The sequence below is a fragment of the Aspergillus chevalieri genome, chromosome 5, assembly GCF_016861735.1.
Source record: "Aspergillus chevalieri M1 DNA, chromosome 5, nearly complete sequence".
In the NCBI taxonomy this organism is placed as follows: Eukaryota; Fungi; Ascomycota; class Eurotiomycetes; order Eurotiales; family Aspergillaceae; genus Aspergillus; species Aspergillus chevalieri.
In genome coordinates this window covers 2,729,694-2,745,727 of record NC_057366.1, presented here as the reverse complement: position 1 = coordinate 2,745,727, position 16,034 = coordinate 2,729,694, and the positions used below count along the sequence as shown (strand labels likewise).

General features: G+C 50.4%; 4 protein-coding genes across 4 annotated transcripts; 2 read left to right on the top strand and 2 right to left on the bottom strand.

The window, feature by feature from the left end:
• Positions 1-216: 216 nt before the first annotated feature.
• Positions 217-771, top strand: ACHE_50967A (uncharacterized protein; the record flags this gene model as incomplete). Its single annotated transcript, XM_043280743.1, has 2 exons — positions 217-318; positions 391-771. The coding sequence occupies 2 exons, from the start codon at positions 217-219 to the stop codon at positions 769-771; spliced, it is 483 nt and encodes a 160-aa protein (XP_043138291.1).
• Positions 772-1,367: 596 nt separating this feature from the next.
• Positions 1,368-1,625, top strand: ACHE_50966A (uncharacterized protein; the record flags this gene model as incomplete). The annotated part of the gene is made up of 2 exons (XM_043280740.1): positions 1,368-1,400; positions 1,470-1,625. The coding sequence occupies 2 exons, from the start codon at positions 1,368-1,370 to the stop codon at positions 1,623-1,625; spliced, it is 189 nt and encodes a 62-aa protein (XP_043138290.1).
• Positions 1,626-9,225: 7,600 nt separating this feature from the next.
• Positions 9,226-9,660, bottom strand: ACHE_50965S (uncharacterized protein; the record flags this gene model as incomplete). The annotated part of the gene is made up of 1 exon (XM_043280739.1): positions 9,226-9,660. The coding sequence occupies one exon, from the start codon at positions 9,658-9,660 to the stop codon at positions 9,226-9,228; it is 435 nt and encodes a 144-aa protein (XP_043138289.1).
• A 3,735-nt stretch (positions 9,661-13,395) lies between these two features.
• Positions 13,396-14,642, bottom strand: ACHE_50964S (uncharacterized protein; the record flags this gene model as incomplete). The annotated part of the gene is made up of 2 exons (XM_043280738.1): positions 13,396-13,439; positions 13,499-14,642. 2 exons carry the CDS (start codon positions 14,640-14,642, stop codon positions 13,396-13,398), a joined length of 1,188 nt encoding a protein of 395 aa, XP_043138288.1.
• Between the last annotated feature and the right edge of the window lie 1,392 nt (positions 14,643-16,034).

The following is a 16,034-nucleotide window of genomic DNA, read 5'->3' as shown; positions in this document are numbered from 1 at the left end:
CACAGCCTCATAGCCAACTGCGATGAGGCTGACTTAGGGTTATTGATGCTTTGCAAAGGTATTCTGGCCCCGGGCAGAATGCACCTTGTCGGTTTCAAGTCGTATAAGCAGGGACAGGAAATCGTCCATTGAACTGGGCATCAACATACAAACAAATCTCACCACTGGTCTTCAGTATTTCCAACAGCAATACCAAGTCAATCTTATCATCATCTCATGATGATCCTCATCAAAGCCAACGTGTTTGTTGCACTCCTTGCTGGAACTTCCCTGGCTATCCCAGCCAAAGAACCAACAAGCGCACACAATACAGGCAAGGTAAGTTGTCTGCTTGTCTGAAGCAAAACTCCCCAAGATCTCAACCCCGCGACAATGCTAATACCAATGAAGACACTCCAATGCATCGTCGATGGCAAGACAGCCAACATCCACGAAGATGCCGCCAAGCAACTCGCCAAAACCGCCCCTGCTGGCAAGGACATCCAGACGAAGTCTTCATATCCGCATATCTATGAGAACAATGACGCGATCAAATGGGACAACCAGGCGTGCAATTCAAAAAATGTCAAGACGCATGAATTTCCCATCGACGAGACTGGAAGAATGTACCCGTGGAATGGGGTGTGGATTGGGAATACGCTGGTGAAAAAGAAGGAGGATCCGGGTCCGTGTCGGGTTGTGTACAGTGAGACGGACCGTCATTATTGTGGTGTGATGTGTCATAAGTCGATGAAGCCAGAGGGTGAGAAGGGATTCAATAAATGTACTTGATTGCACTTGTATAGAGATAGGATAGGGGTTGAGGGTTAGGGTTATGAAGCGCGCTGTACTATGTATACAATAAAAATTATTCTGGGAACCTTCTAAACAAATAAATTTAGGGAGCTACTACTGCCACACCCCGTATTTTTGATGCTACACCCCCTTTTGCTAGCACCACACCCTCCTGCCCGCTAGTGCCACACCCTTGATGATTTCCACGTCAATTATAATGTGACCATCCAACTTCGTACTGGCAGGCATGTCTGACTACATGTTAGATAGCCGTATAAGACTGTGTACTGTTAGCGCCATTTTCTTTCTTAGTTTAAGTGCTTTAAGCCCACGCTTTATTAGCCAATGATAAGCTGCCATTCAGAATTATTTACTCGCTGTCACGGAGCATGAGTGCTCGCTAAGTCACATGACATGTTTGATTCCTTTGTGTTGATTTCTTTGTTCTGTTTCAGGGCCAGGGCCCCTCGCACATTAAATAGTTCAGCGCCGGCAGGCACAGCGTTCTTTCTTCTTTTCCTCCTCATGCTAGTATTTCGCCAGATAGTTCACCAATAAACTTCATGAACGGAACTGTCACACTCGCTAACATTATGGGTGACATTATAGATATCTCAAACAGATGTGTACCACCATCATACTCATATACCCTTACCACAAATGAGCTGAGATACTAACATCTCTATTTTCAATAGGTTAGCCACGTCTTTGACCCCGTTGACGGCCACATCCACGCCCACGTCCACGCCCTCGTCCATGCCCTCGTCCATGTCCACAGCCAAGGTTCTCCTCTGCAAGGATGTACTCATGTTGGGAAGGTTCTCTTTGAGTTGACTCAGGGGCCTCATTAGTTGAAATTTGAGATGCCGTTGGGTTATTAGTTGCGCCTCTGGGTCTGCCATGAGACTGAACGACTGCTGGATTGAGCAATAATGATCGGGGTTTAATTTCATGTGGTATATCATCATCGAGCTGCCAATGTGGATGGAAATGATGAAGCTGTAAGGGTTCATTACTATCCATGCAATTTTTGACAGTGAATGCATGGCATGCCGGTGTTCTGCATGGTCTGGCCAGAGCATTCTGGACTGAACGGAGCTCCTCCAGGCCCCAGATAGTGATTTTTGATGTCCATTACTTTGCCCAGCACATAAGATGAAACTTGATTCAAAACCAGTTGAAATAGAGGGTGCCGTACAAATCGTAGAGGTCGGACAACCTTATCATCTTCATGAACCTGCTTGATAGTTGTATGCTGGCGTTGTATGGTGCGGTCAAATGATATCCAAGTTTCTAAAAGATCCTGTGTAGAGACCTGCAAGTCCCGCTTTAGCAACCAGTGAGCTGACTCATTCCGAGACGTGGATAATTGTCCAAGATGAGTACTGTGTCCAAGATAGCAGGCGAGAAAATGCTCTGCAGTTTCCTGATTCAGCCATTCTTCATTGATATACTGCATGTCACGGCGCTCTACTAGGATAATGGAACGTCCAACTCATGGGTTCTACCTAGGTAGCTATCGACGAGAATAATCAACATGAGGAAGGAAGAAAGGAGGTAACGCCATATTTATCGACAAAGCAACAAAGCAAACAACCACACCTCACGTGATAACCAACCAACGTGACCAGGCCGTCACACTGCAAAGCAGGCTGCCAAATTTCATCAGCATACTGTGTATTGAAACTTGCCAGGGCAGTATCCTTTTCTTCTTCAGTTTTTGCGAAGACAATGGCATTAAATGACTTGAGAAACCTCTGCCATAACTGGTTGATCCGTTCCTTGTATTCAGCATTATTTCCAGTTGCTTCTTGGACATCATTATGATAGACAGTATGCATCACCTCTCTGGCAATTATCGGCCGGACTTTTGAAAGAATGTTCTGCTGGATATGCCATACACACAAGATGTTTCTAGCAAGTGGAAACACTTGTTTGATTGCGTTCATTAGGCTTTTTTCTTTATCTGTCAAGATGGTCTCTGGATGGCGAATTTCAGCCTGTTCCAAGACAGAGATGAGGCAATCCAGTAAGAATCTGTAGCTCTCCTCTTTCTCATTTGAGATAAACCCAAAGCCAGCAAAAAAAGTCTTGTTGCAAGCTGTAAACCCAACAATATCCAGAAGTGGCATCTTGTACTTGTTTGTTTTGTATGTGCAGTCCATAGAAAGGATGGTTGGATACTGCTGAAGAAGCTCCAATGATGTCTTATGACTGCAGAAAACAGCAGTTACAACTTTTGACGGTATTGTTGTATGGTATTATCCAGCTGTTGTGAAGCTGGATCTATATCAGACCCCATTGTATACAGCATAGAAAAGTACTTTGGAAGGCAGAAAAGAAGTAACTACTTCTTTTGTGATTTCATCATTTTGTCAGGGTGCAGGGTCAGGTGCAGGAATATAGTAGGAATTGACGAACAGGTTAAGCTACAGGTCAGGCTATCTACAGGTTCATAGACAAGACGCAGCTCGAAGAGCTGCAACAGGATCGGCGTTGGCGCAGATAGATATTGAAGCGGGGTGTCACAACCTGGCTTCTCTCGTATCGTACCTAGGGTTCTAGTTAGTTGTATTTCGAGACTGGACACTTACCCTAAGTGTCTTCCAGATATCGTATGCTCAATGCCCCTCCGGGTCCGGTTCGATAAGTCGTATGCGTTGATGGGTATATCGCCCCCTCCAGGCTCCGTAAGATATTCAACAAGTAGAAACAGTAAAGGTAACGAATAGAGAAACAAGGCCAACCGAGTACGTATACTGGGTTGTTGGTTAAGTGCGGACGAGTCAGAAACTAGAAGGTAACCAATGCTGTAAGACTTGAAATTGATCGCGAAGAACTAAGCTAAGTACATGAATGAGCGTCCTTATATATGTTTCCTCCTTCATAGCCATCATGTCCCTTTGCTATGCTGGGTATGATTGTCATCATATCTGATCATACCTGTTGCTATGTTCGGGTCTGATGAAGGATCACGTGACATACCCGCTGGTTCGGCCAATTCGATCCCTGTTCCTCCTACATTTCCTTCATCAACTATAGTAGTAGTAGTGTGTGTGTGTGTGTCTCTATTTAACGTCGAGGGTCGGGTCTTTCCACGCCTCCACGGCTCCTTGGGAGCCTCGGAAGCGGAAAAGCCCTGGTCCCGGTGCGGGACATACGACGGGCAGATCGGAACTGCCTATCTCCTAGCTAAACTACCATCTATCATCTAAATACAGGTAGCTCCCCGCGCGGGGAGCTGCTTGGGTTTTCACAGCTGTTAAAAGCAATCTAGGCATCTTCGAGTTTTCTTGATATGGAAACAAGGAGAAGTGAGAAGAAGAGGGGGGGGGGAAGAAGGGGAAGAGGAGGGGAAGGAGGAAAGGAGAGGAGGGAACCAGAGGTAAGCCCTAGAGGTTCCCAACTTTGACACATTTAGCATCTTAATGGCGTTTACAGATGGCAGTATAGAAATGTGATCTATCCATCCAATCTGCATATGCAGTGAAACCGGTCTTTTTGGTGAGGATATCCACTACTCGTTGTTGGCCCCAAGGATGTGCCGCTGCTTTGCGACCCTCTCGGCAGAAATAGAAGTGGGAGGGCTCTTTTCTGCGGCCACATGAGCATGTCAGTAGGGCCTCATCATGTTTAAAACGTTCATGGTACTCTGCAAAGTCACCATGACCGCTCCTGGCTGCTAGGAGGCGACCCAGAGCTGCTCGGGGAAGATGGAGCTCCGGTGGCCGCTTCTCTATTCCTATACCAAGGTTCTTATATCGTTTGGGGGCCTTTTCTGCCCAGAATTGTGCAAAGCATTGCCAGTGCACTGTCTGGGCTGCCCGCTTGGCGGCTGCTATTGAGGCAGGTGGTAGAGGGAACTCAAAGGGAGCATGGCAGCCCAACTTGGCCTCCTTATCCGCCTCTTCATTTCCTTTGATGCCTGTGTGTCCAGGGACCCATTTCACCTGTACTGTGCCTGATTGTATGCCAGGTGCTCTGGGGCAGTGTGGCCAAATCTGGGCGGCTTTTTGGAAGTTCATGAACGTTGATTGACTTGATCCTTTGGGTTGGCCTTGGAGTTGCTGTACTGCTTCCAAGTTGTCTAGGCAGATGTATATGTCTGTTGCGTATCGAGTTCTGGGGTCTTTGAGGGCTGCCTGTAGGCCAAGCAGGGCCGCATGGGCCTCTGCATCAAATACCTCCTGGTTGGGGAGCTTCCTGTGCCCACAGAGGATCTTGATCGTACTGGTGCCCCAGTAGCCTACCCAGCCAGCGCCTGCAGCAGTGTCCTCCTTTTCTTTGGACCCATCTGTGTATACAACCATTGCTGAAGGTGGGATGCTCTCTAGCCACTTTTTAAACGCTTCTTTGGACTGTGTCTTCGGAATTGCAATTGGCCGCTCTTTGGGCTCTGGATTTATATCCCAGGGGCTCATCAGTAGTGGATCTATCTGTTCAACGAGATGGATGTTTGCCGGGTCGATGGCCCGGCGGAAGCGGGTTTTGATGTGTCGGCTTTTTTGGTGCATGGCCCGGCGGTACAGAGGGTGTCAGGCATCCAGTTGTTGAACTCTGACTTCTAGGCTGCGCCGTCTCTGGTTGAGGAGGAGTTCCACAGGCGGTATAGCCGATTCCCGGTGAAGTGCTGCTGTTTGGGTGGTCCTGTAAACTGGGAGGGTCCCTAGGAGCGCACTGCAGAGCACCTGATCCAGACAGGCTAGCTGTGCAGCTACCCCATTAGATACCAGTTTTTGTTCACCTGAAATGCTCTGCCTTGGTCTGTGCCGTCCTGGCCACCATGCCTCAGCCCCATAGCATAAGACTGAGACCACACAGGCAATTGTTGCTTGCCGCAGTAGGGGGGCTTTGACTCCTCGTACAGTGTTGGCCAGGGCTTGTATGCCATTAGCGGCCAGTTTTGCCTTGGCTGCCAGTGTCTGGGTATGTATTCTGAATTTGAGCTTCCGGTCAAACCAGATTCCCAGCCAGCGTGTCGCCTCATTGAGTAGGGGAGGTTTAATCTCCACTGTGCCCTCAGGGGTTTGGATTGAGCAGGTGGGGTTGTTCCTCTTCCAACCTCTGGTGAAATGCTGGAGCTCTGTTTTAGCCAGGTCAAAAGTGAGTCCTTCTCTACAGCCCCAAGCCATCAGGTCTGTTGTGATGTTTTGTAGCCTGGTGGTGTTTTCTTCAAGGGACTTGCTGACAACTAGTTGGCAGATATCATCTGCATATCCAAAACGACCTCTGCGGGCGATTGTTGGACCTATCTTGAAGACAGGTTCAATGTACAGCATGAACAGGATTGGTGAGACTGGGGAGCCCTGAGGCAAGCCTGCTGGGACTGCAAAGGTTGAGCTCTGATGCCCGTCCAATTGTATAGCTGCTGTTCGGTCTTGGGTGAAGCTTGACACCCAGCGGAGCACTGTGGCAGGCCATCCTTGTCTGCGGAGTCAATGGTTCAGCCTGCCTGACAGGACCGCGTCAAATGCGCCTTTCAAATCCAGAGTTAGTATGGAGGCGCTGAGACCCCGGGCCCAAGATTCTTCAATATCATGCACCAAAGCTGCCGCCAGGTCGGTAGCTGAACGGCAGGGGAGGGCCCCAAATTGTTGGGGGTGGAGGACCTTGTGTTTGATGGCTGTCCAAGCTAATCTCCAGGCAATAAGGCGTTCCAGTCCTTTCCCCAAGGTAGAGAGGAGAGCAATTAGTCTGTATGAGCGTGGGCTACTGTAGTCCTTCTTCCCTGGCTTGGGGAGGGCTACCAACAGGGCTTGTCGGAAGGGAGTTGGGTGCCATCCAGTTGCAGCACAATGTTTGTACAGAGCTGAAATATGGGGGCCAAGAGCAGGCCAGGCCTTCTTCAGGACTGCATTGGATATCTCGTCTTGCCCAGGTGTGCTGCTCTTGGCTTGGAAGATAGCTTGGTATGCTTCTCCAGATGTGATGGTCGGAAAGGGGAGGGTTGCCTCCGGATTGTCACTATTGTCAAAGGGGATGTCATCTGCGCAGGCAGCCTTCTGGAGGAGGGTTTTTACCAGGAGCTCTGCTTTGGCGTCAGGAGTGGTGTGGACTGTTTCTCCATTCTTGAGAGGTGGGATTGGGAAGGATCCCACTGTCCTATTCCACTTGATTGCTCTGAAAACATCCTGGCTGTCAGTGAAGTTATCCAGTTGTGTTCGCCAGTATTGCCGTTTTGCTTGGCATACTGTGCGGCGCAAGGTTCGTTGTGCCATTTCTAATTCAGTTGGGGGGCTATCTGGGTCTCGTGAGGCTCTTCGGAGTGCCACTATTGCATCCTGGCAGTCCTCATTCCACCATCTATGGCCTGATGGGTGAGCATGGGCTCTTTTTGTGGATGCTTCCAGGGCATTTGTGATTACTTGTGTGATTGCAGAGGTGTACTGGTCTAGAGCTTCGGGTGTGAGGTCGAGCTGTGCTGGTGGCGGTTTGCCCAAAGCTGTTGCTTCCTTATGGATGACTGAATAAAAGATGTCTTCCTGCATGGTGGCCATTCGGAGGGGCGGCACAGGCTTTGTGTTGTTGATAGGGTGCCAATGGACGGTTGTGGACAGAGCTATGTGGTCTGCTAGGACTGGGAACCCTGGTGCTGGCTCTGTGTGTGTTCCTAAGCAGACCAGAGGCCTATTGGCCCAGGTGAGGTCAATGGTGTTGTTATCATGTGTTGGGGTGTTTGGCTCGAGCATCAAGGTCATCCCCTGATGATCTACCCATTGCAGGAAATGCTCTGCTCCTGCTGAGTTGATTGTATTGGTCTGCCAGGATGAGTGGTGGAGATTGAAATCCCCTGCAACCAAACAGGGCCTGGTAGGGAGGGACTGGCTTAGGAGGTGCTTCAGCCCCTCCCCTGCATCCACAGATCCAGGGGGAGCATTATACAGATTCATTAGTGTCACTTGTTGGTCTCCTGAACCCACCTGGACTGCTGTCAAGTCCCGGCTGGGTTGGGGGCCATATGGCACAAGCTCTGCTTTAAGCTGTGGATGTTTGCGAGTATATGTAAGGGTACGTGGTTTGTGTGTCCAGTCTTCTATTGGTGTGAATAGCTTGAAGGCAGGGTGGTGTTTAGAGAGGCGTCGTGCGCGGAAGGTGGAGATCCAAGGCTCTTGGATGAGAACAATGTGATAGCCTTGTTCAAAAGCGAGTTGCAGAGCGGCTTCATGTGGGGATGGGCTCCGGGCCACGTTGACCTGGAGGATCTGCAGTTGTGGGAGAGATTTGTCATATCTCATTGGGGTGATGTGGGACTGGGAACTGCTTCCACAGCAGGGTTCACAGAGGAGGCATCAGTGCCTGTTTGTTTATCCTGGTTGCTGTCCTCTGTAGTTTTGGGTGGCAGAACTTGTTGTCGACCAGATTCAATTCGTCGAATAGCTGTTACCTGTGTCTTGGGAACCCGGACCAAAATGCCCTGCTTGATACTCGGCCGTACAGGGCAATGTGCATGGTCAGCAGGAGCAGGTCTTTGGCAGTTGGCACATTGTTGGGTGCTTTCTTTGTGATCCTCTTCAGTGTGGTCTTTAGCTCCACATAGCCGGCATTTGGGTCGTCGGGTGCAGGACCGGGGGTTATGGTAGTCCCAGCACCGGGCACATTGTTGGACTTTGGGGGTTATGATCTTGCGTCTAATGCGGAGGTTCTTGCCGAAAAAATGGATCCAAGGCGGGATCCTGGGGGCAGAAGTCTCTGGCACTGCCAGGACCATTGTTGCTGTGTTGTCTGTATTGAGAGAATGTTCTTGGCTCTTCCTGGACCAGTGTAGCTTTAGAGGCATGGTGCCTGTCTGCAGCTTGAATTCTTCCTTTGCTGCTTGCTCTGATACAGTGACAATAGAACCGTCATAGCCAATGTATTGTTTGATGGCACCGGGAATGACAAAGATTGCCCATCTCTGTTCTAGCTCTGCGTTAGAGCCTTGGATTGCCTGTTGTATCTCCTCCTTTTTGTTGAGCAGGATCTGTCCGCTTTGGGCGTCTTTAGGTCCAATGGCGAGTCCTGTGGGAATATGTTGTATTTCTTTTATGGTAGCAGTGACCGCTGGATCCAGGCTACTGCGTAGCTTTTGTAGTGCCACATGTGGGCTGGCGTGACGGGCTGGGTGGTCTGTTGGGAGCCGGAGGAAAAGGCGTAGGGGCCTTTCTGGCTTAGGGGGTGTGTTATGGGGTTTCCTTGTAGTTTTGTTGTCTGAACTGGGTTCGGTGGCAGTGGCTGCGTATGTTTGGGGAGCAGTAGTAGTAGTAGTAGTAGTAGTTGCTATTTTACGTCGGAAATTCGGTCACATGTCAACTAAGATCACGTGCCGCGGGGGTCCCGGAACGGAACATACGACGGGCGGAGCGAAACCGCCTATCTGGTAGCTAAGCTGATTCTATCATACACTGGCGAAGACTCCCTCGCAGGAACTTGCTGAAAAACTCTTGGGCTGAATAACCAGCACTATATATCCATTCAGGGGGAGGAGGGGGAGAAGGAGGTGAAAAGGGAGAGGAAGAGGAGATTTTTTTTTTTTTTTTTGGGGTTGGTGGGTTTGAGGTCAGTGTGCCGGACATATCGTGCTGTAAAAGTGAGACCTCTGCAACCATCCATGGAGATCCCTTGTTCCTGACTTGGAGCGCAGAATCTCATCCACCTGCCGGTTACCCCATGGCTGTGGGGAGGCCTTGTGGCCTTTTCGACAGTAGTAGAAGTGGTGGGGGGTCTTTGGGCGTCCACAGGAGCACTCCAACTTGGCGTCTTCATGTCTGAAGCGCTCATGATACTGTGCGAAGTCCCCATGGCCCGACCGGGCGGCAAGGAGACGACCGAGGGTGGTTCTGGGAAGGGATAGTTCATGGGGTCGTTTATCCAGGCTGATGGAGAGATCCTGATATTGTTGTGGCGCATTCTCAATCCAGTACGATTGAAATCGTCACCAGAAAAACTCCTTCAGAGCGCGGTGAGCCCAGGCATACCTTGCTGGAGGGGCGTTCGTCTGTGGGATCAGTCTGGCACCTTTTTTTGCTTGTTCATCAGCCAGTTCATTCCCTGTGATGCCAGCATGACCGGGGATCCAGTGGACATAGACTTGTCCAGGCTGAATGGCCTGACATCATGGGGACCGGGAGGGCCAGGCCTTTGCAACCTTTTGGAAGGCCAAGATGGTTCGTTGACTGGAGCCTCTGGGGGAGCCCTGTAGCTGCTGTGCCACTTCCTGGTTATCAAGGAGGACATACAGATTCTGTGTGTAGGGGGCTTGGGCACTATCACAGGCGGCCTTCAGCCCTTCATATGCTGCAGTGGCCTCTGCATCAAAAACTTCATGCCTGGGGAGGCAGAGATGGCCGCAGGTGGACTCCTGCTTCCAAGCACCCCAATGTCCATACCATCCAGCACCAGCCACGGCATTGTTGCTTAAGCGGCTGCCATCAGTGAAGAGGAACATGGAGAGTGGAGGGCATGTATCAGCCCATTGTTGAAAGGTCTCACCTGCCCTGTCTCGAGTCGGGCATATATTTTGGATAGCTTTGGGATTCTCTGTCTGCCAGGGGGGATATAACAGAGGGTCAGTCTGTTCTACCCCCTGTAGCCATGGCAAGTGATTATGGGTTAGGCGTGTGATCACAGGAAAGGGTCGTGTTCGGAATAAGCGCCTGTGAACTGGATGGCGGTCATCCAGTCTGGCAACTCGCAGTCTGGCAGAGGCGCGTTTCTGGTCAAGGATGATCTCCATTGGAGGAATGGCAGTTTCTCGATGGATGGATGGAATAGGGGTGGTTTGGTATACTGGTAGGGTGGCTCTGAGAGCATCTCTGAGTACCCGGTCAAGGCAGGAAAGGGATGAATCGACTCGGTTTGATACAGAGCCCTGGTTCCTGGGCTTGGGCCTGTTTCGGCCCGGCCACCAGGCCTCAGCCCCATAGCAAAGAACTGAAATGACACAGGCAACTGTAGCTTGTCGCAGTAGGTGTGCCCTAGTCCCTCTAACTGTGTTTGCTAACAGTCTTATACCAGCAGCTGTCTGCTTGGCTTTTGCAGTGAGGGTCTTGCAGTGTTTGTTGAAGCTCAACCTCCGGTCAAACCAGATGCCTAGCCAACGCGTTGCACCGCCAGGAGGGGGAGGTGTGACTGTGTGTGAGCCTTGAGGAGTGTTTATGGAACATGTAGGGTTGGAGTGGTTGGTTCCACGTGTGAAGTGCTGCAGTTCAGTTTTACTGAAGTCAAATGTAAGGCCTTCTCTAGCTCCCCATTGTCTGAGCTCCTCAGTGCAGTGCTGAAGCACAGTGCAGTTTTCCTCCAAGGAAGGGGAGGCCACCAGTTGGCATATGTCGTCAGCATATCCAAAGCGGCCACGTCGGGTGCAGACTGAGCCCTGTTTGAACATGGGCTCAATGAACAACATGAAGAGGATTGGGGAGATTGGGGAGCCTTGTGGGAGACCTGCTGGAACCTGGAATGTCTGGCTTGTATGGTTTCCTAGGCGGAGACTGGCAGTTCGACCTTGGGTGAAGCTAGCTACCCATCGGGCCACGTTGATAGGCCATCCCTGTTCCTGGAGCCGTCTGATCAAACGCCCCTGTAGGACAGCGTCAAAAGCGCCTTGCACATCTGATGTGAGCATGGAGGCCTTCAGACCTCGTGACCATGCCTCCTCGATGTCGTGTATCAAGGCTGTGGCTAGGTCTGTTGCAGAACGCAGTGGGAGAGCTCCAAATTGCTGAGGGTGGAGGACTTTATATTTGATAGCAATCCATGCCATCCTGCGTGCTATCAGGCGCTCAAGTCCCTTTCCCAGAACTGACAGGAGAGCAATGAGCCTGTAGGCCCGGGGGGAGCTACGGTCCCTCTTCCCTGGCTTTGGAATAGCTACAAGCGAAGCATCTCGGAATGGAGTAGGGTGCCAACCCTGCTCTAGGCAGTGTCGGTATAGTGTTGAGATGGCGGGGCCTAGGGAAGGCCATGCCTTCCTAAGGATAGAGGTAGTTATACCATCTTTTCCGGGGGTGCTGTTCTTGGGCTTGGCGACTGCAGCATATATCTCTTTCTCTGTGATGGCAGGGAAGGGCAGTTTGGGATCATTGATAGGCTCCAAATTGACCTCTACATCCTCTGAGCATGAGGCCTTTTGTAGGAGTGCCCGGACCAAATAATTTGCCTTGTCATCTGTAGAGGAATGAAGCTGGTCACCCTCTTTCAGAGGGGAGATAGGTAAAGTTCCTTCTGTTCTGTTCCACTTTACTGCGTTGAAAACATCCTTGGGTTCTTCAAATTCTTCAACTTTTGAGCGCCAGAACTGGCGTTTGCTGTGCCGGACAACACGGCGGAGGGCCCGTTTGGCATCCCTGATGTCTTCTGGGGTGGATGTTGGGTCTCGTGCAATCCTGTGGAGTGTCCTGACTACCTTGGTGCAATCCTGATTCCACCATTTGTGGCCGCCAGGGCGAGTATAAGCCCGTTTAGTGGAGGTTTCCAGAGCAATGGAAATCGCCTGGGTGATGCTGACTGCAAGCTCATCCAGTTGAGAGGGAGAGGGGCATGGGGGAAGAGTGGAGGCTGTTCCATCCACATGCCTTTTCTCCCCTTGTATTGTCTCCTGGAACAAATTGTCATTGAGGGTAGACCAGCGGAAGGGTGGAGCATCTCGGGGTAGGTTGTTTGTGCCCCATTGAATGGCTGTGAGGATTGGTTCATGGTCTGCAAGAGGTGGGAGATCTGCAGTGACCTCTGAGGATATCCCAAGGCTGAGCAGAGCACTATTGGCCCAAGATAGGTCAATCATGTTTTGTCCACGAGTTGGTGAGTCTGGTGGGAGTGTTAGGGTGAGGTCCTGGGACTCTGCCCAAGCTAGGAAGGGTTCTGCTCTGAGAGAAGGTTGAGCAGAAGACTGCCAGTTAGGGTGTCGGAGGTTGAAGTCTCCAGCTATCAGGCAGGGGAGGGATGGAATCATCTGTGTCATGAGAGACTCCAAGCCTTGGTCCTCATCGACTGCATTCCGGGGGGCGTTATAGATGTTAACCAGGAGTGCTGTCTTCTGGGGGGTGTTGATTCAGACGGCCAGGATGTCTCTGGATGTTGGTCCAAATGGAACTAGTTCTGCTTCCAAGTGTGGGTGTTTCTGTATGTATGTGAGGACTCGGGGCCTGTTTGACCAGTCCTCAATTGGGGCGAGTTGGTGGAATGATGGATGGTGTTTAGATATTCGACGGGAGCGGTCTGTGAATATCCAGGGCTCTTGAATTAGCACTGCATGACAATCACTTTCAAAGGCCAGTTGAAGCGCAGTTTCATGTGCTTCCCAGTTTCGGCCAACATTTAGCTGGAGAATTTGTAGATGAGATATCCTATCTAACATGATAGAGGCTGTTCTCTTGTTGGTGGGAGCTCAGGTTTTCAGGGGGCCCAGTTGTGTCAGTCTGGTCTTTTAGCATATGTTGGCGTGCACCCGCTTTCCTGACTGCAATGAATTGTGATCTGGATAGTCGTTGGATGACACCCTGTTGTATGGTAGGTTTGGTGGGACAGTTTGAGTGGTCCGCTGGGAAGGGGCCACAGCAATTGGCACAGTTTGGTTCTGGTGATTTCTTGTGGTTGTGGTGGGAGTGCAGTTCCTCACTATGGTCCTTCTGGCTGCAAATGCGGCATCTAGGGATGCGGGTGCAGGTCCGGGGGTTGTGATAGTCCCAGCACTGTGTGCACTGTTCTATTCGGGGCCGGAGGGGTTTATGTTTGATTGGTATATTCTCACCAAAGAGGTAGACCCTTTTGGGCACTGTTTGAACTTGAGTTTCTGGGACTGCCATGACAAGGGTGCCAGACAGCGGATTCTTATTTGAGCGGTAAAATCTCAGAGGGGAGAGGCCTGTCTGAAGCTTAAATTCATCCAGAGCCATCTGCTCGGTTACAGGCACTTGGGTCCCATCATAACTGGTATACTGCTGGGGTGCATTTGGTAGGGCGTAGATAGCCCATTTCTGTTCGACTTCGGCTGTGGCTCCCTGTATAAGGCGTTCCAGGAGCTCCCTGTGTTCTGTGAGGAGCTGGAGGCCCGGGCCATCCTTAGGCCAGATTGCCAAGCCCGAGGGCACTTGTTGGATCTCTTTAATAGCTGCAGAACAGGTCTTGTCCAGGTGTTTCCTCAGTATGTCCATTGTGGCGTGCGGGCTAGCTTGACGGGCTGGATGATCTTTGGAGAGGCGGAGAAAAATGCGTAGAGGTTTCTCTGGTTGTGGTGGCTTGTATGTGGTCTTGGGTAGCTTGGGCTGTGTCCTGGGGGCGGTGGATGGGGATCCAACAGTTTTGGCATAGCTGTTGTGTACCGGGTGCGGGGGGTGGTGATTCTCCTGTTCAGAAGGATTTCCAGTTGTTAGATTCTTGCTGAAATTGAGGACCAGAGTCCTAATATCTCTGCCCAAGGAGGCTGCTCCCTGTAGGCTCTGCTTTTCCCAATCAATGACCTTCTGGCTAACCATGGAGACAAGCTCTAGAACCTCATCTCCGGTGGTCTTTATTTGCAATGTTTTCGATGCCACTGCTGCTGCAATGTGGCTCTGGAGCTCTGAGCCCAGTTGGCTTTGGGGGGACTCGTGGGTCGGAGTTGTAGGAGGGGTATCCCGTTCAGGCTGTGTGGGTAGATACTGGTTTTCAGGAGGATTGCAAGGGAAGTGTTGAGCTTGCATCGGTATCTCACATCTCAGCTGTTCTGGTGATTGTTGTGGGGTGGTGGGCTCTCGAGGAGGCGCGGTCGGGGTCTTGCAGACCTCTGGGGCATCCTCCATGCTGGCATCTTCTTTTCCATTGTGCTTGTTGAGTCTTTTCTCACTTCTCAATCGCATAGAGTGCAGGCGATCTTGCGCTCTGGTAGCAGGGCCCATTCTTCTCCTGGCGCCCATGGTTGTTGTATGTTTGGGGAGCCCCAGCTGGGGCCTGGTTGGCTGTGGCGGTTTGGTCACGTGCACTGGTGCCGGAATGGGTGAAATAGTTGTGCACGAAGCTTTGGAGGGCATTGCCAAAAGAGGAGGCCCTGTCTAGGCTTTTCTGTTTCATAGAGGAGACTTTCTTGTCAAGTAGAGTTAGCAGCTCCAATATCCCCTTGTCCTCTTCTTTTTCTCTCTCAGCCCGGGCTTGTAACGTAATCGGACACTGAGCTGCGCGGGACACCGAGCTGCGCAGCGGCGGCGAGTAACTAACTCTTCTATACGAATTATTTCATCAACCTAGTTAAATAAATGCCACATTGAACTGTATTCGATCTATTAAATTTACTACTATTTAGCAGGACATTTTAACCTATTATGGCCTTCTTCATTGCAGTTGCTGCATCGTGCTGGCCGCCGTGGCCTTCTTGATGGCTCTTGTATCGCCTCCCTCTCAATCAACCTTTGCTGACCTTCAGAGCCAGTTAGACTACCTCCATCTTGAATAAAGGCTCGTGTCATATTCTTCTTCCCTTTCTGATGTTTATTTGACGTGTGGAGCTGATGGAATCCCTGTCTTAATAGAATAGCATCCTGCATTGCGACTTCTGTGCTCTTTATAAACTTTTCAAGCATCTGCTCTGCAACAACTGAAGATAGGGATTGGCTTTGAAGTTCTTGAATCTGCTTTTTCTGTTGATTCAACTGATAGAGATTGACTGGTGTTCTTCCTAAATAAAAGGATTGGTTGCTGGATGAGGAAGAAGGTGGTGTCGGTGTCTTGATGTTGAGTTTTGCAAGAACTCTCTCTGGTTTAAAAGGAATAAGACCAGCAGCTGCAAATGCACTCAATATATTGGCCTTAGAGAATGCACGGTGTAATGGGCCGAAGCCTTGTTATCTAATATATAGATATGTACAAAAGAACTCGTTGGGGAAAGGAAAGAAAGAAAGAAAGACACACTGGCGGTGGATTTATATACTCGTGATCAGGTGATCGTAGATCACCTGACTTCGGCACGCTTTTAGTGTGCAAGCGTCGTTGATTGGATGGGTGGTCTATCGGCTCAGCTAACTATATAACTACCGGGCAGAAAGCGAGGGCGGTGAGGCACGTGACCCGCTGGGTACTAACACCCCCCCTCGCCCGAGCTGGGTGCCCGGAGATCAGAGGTTCTAAATACACATCAAAACGCATACACAATAAAGCAGAAGAATAAACAGGCAAAAAATCAATCAAGAAGTGAGAAAGTAGTGAAAGTACATCGAACAAGAAAGGGTGCAAAGGTATAGGGGCTGAACGATTGGCTGCCCAAGTGAGGTGCCGAGATGTCGAATGCCTATTATTGAGCAATTAAATCTTCCCTT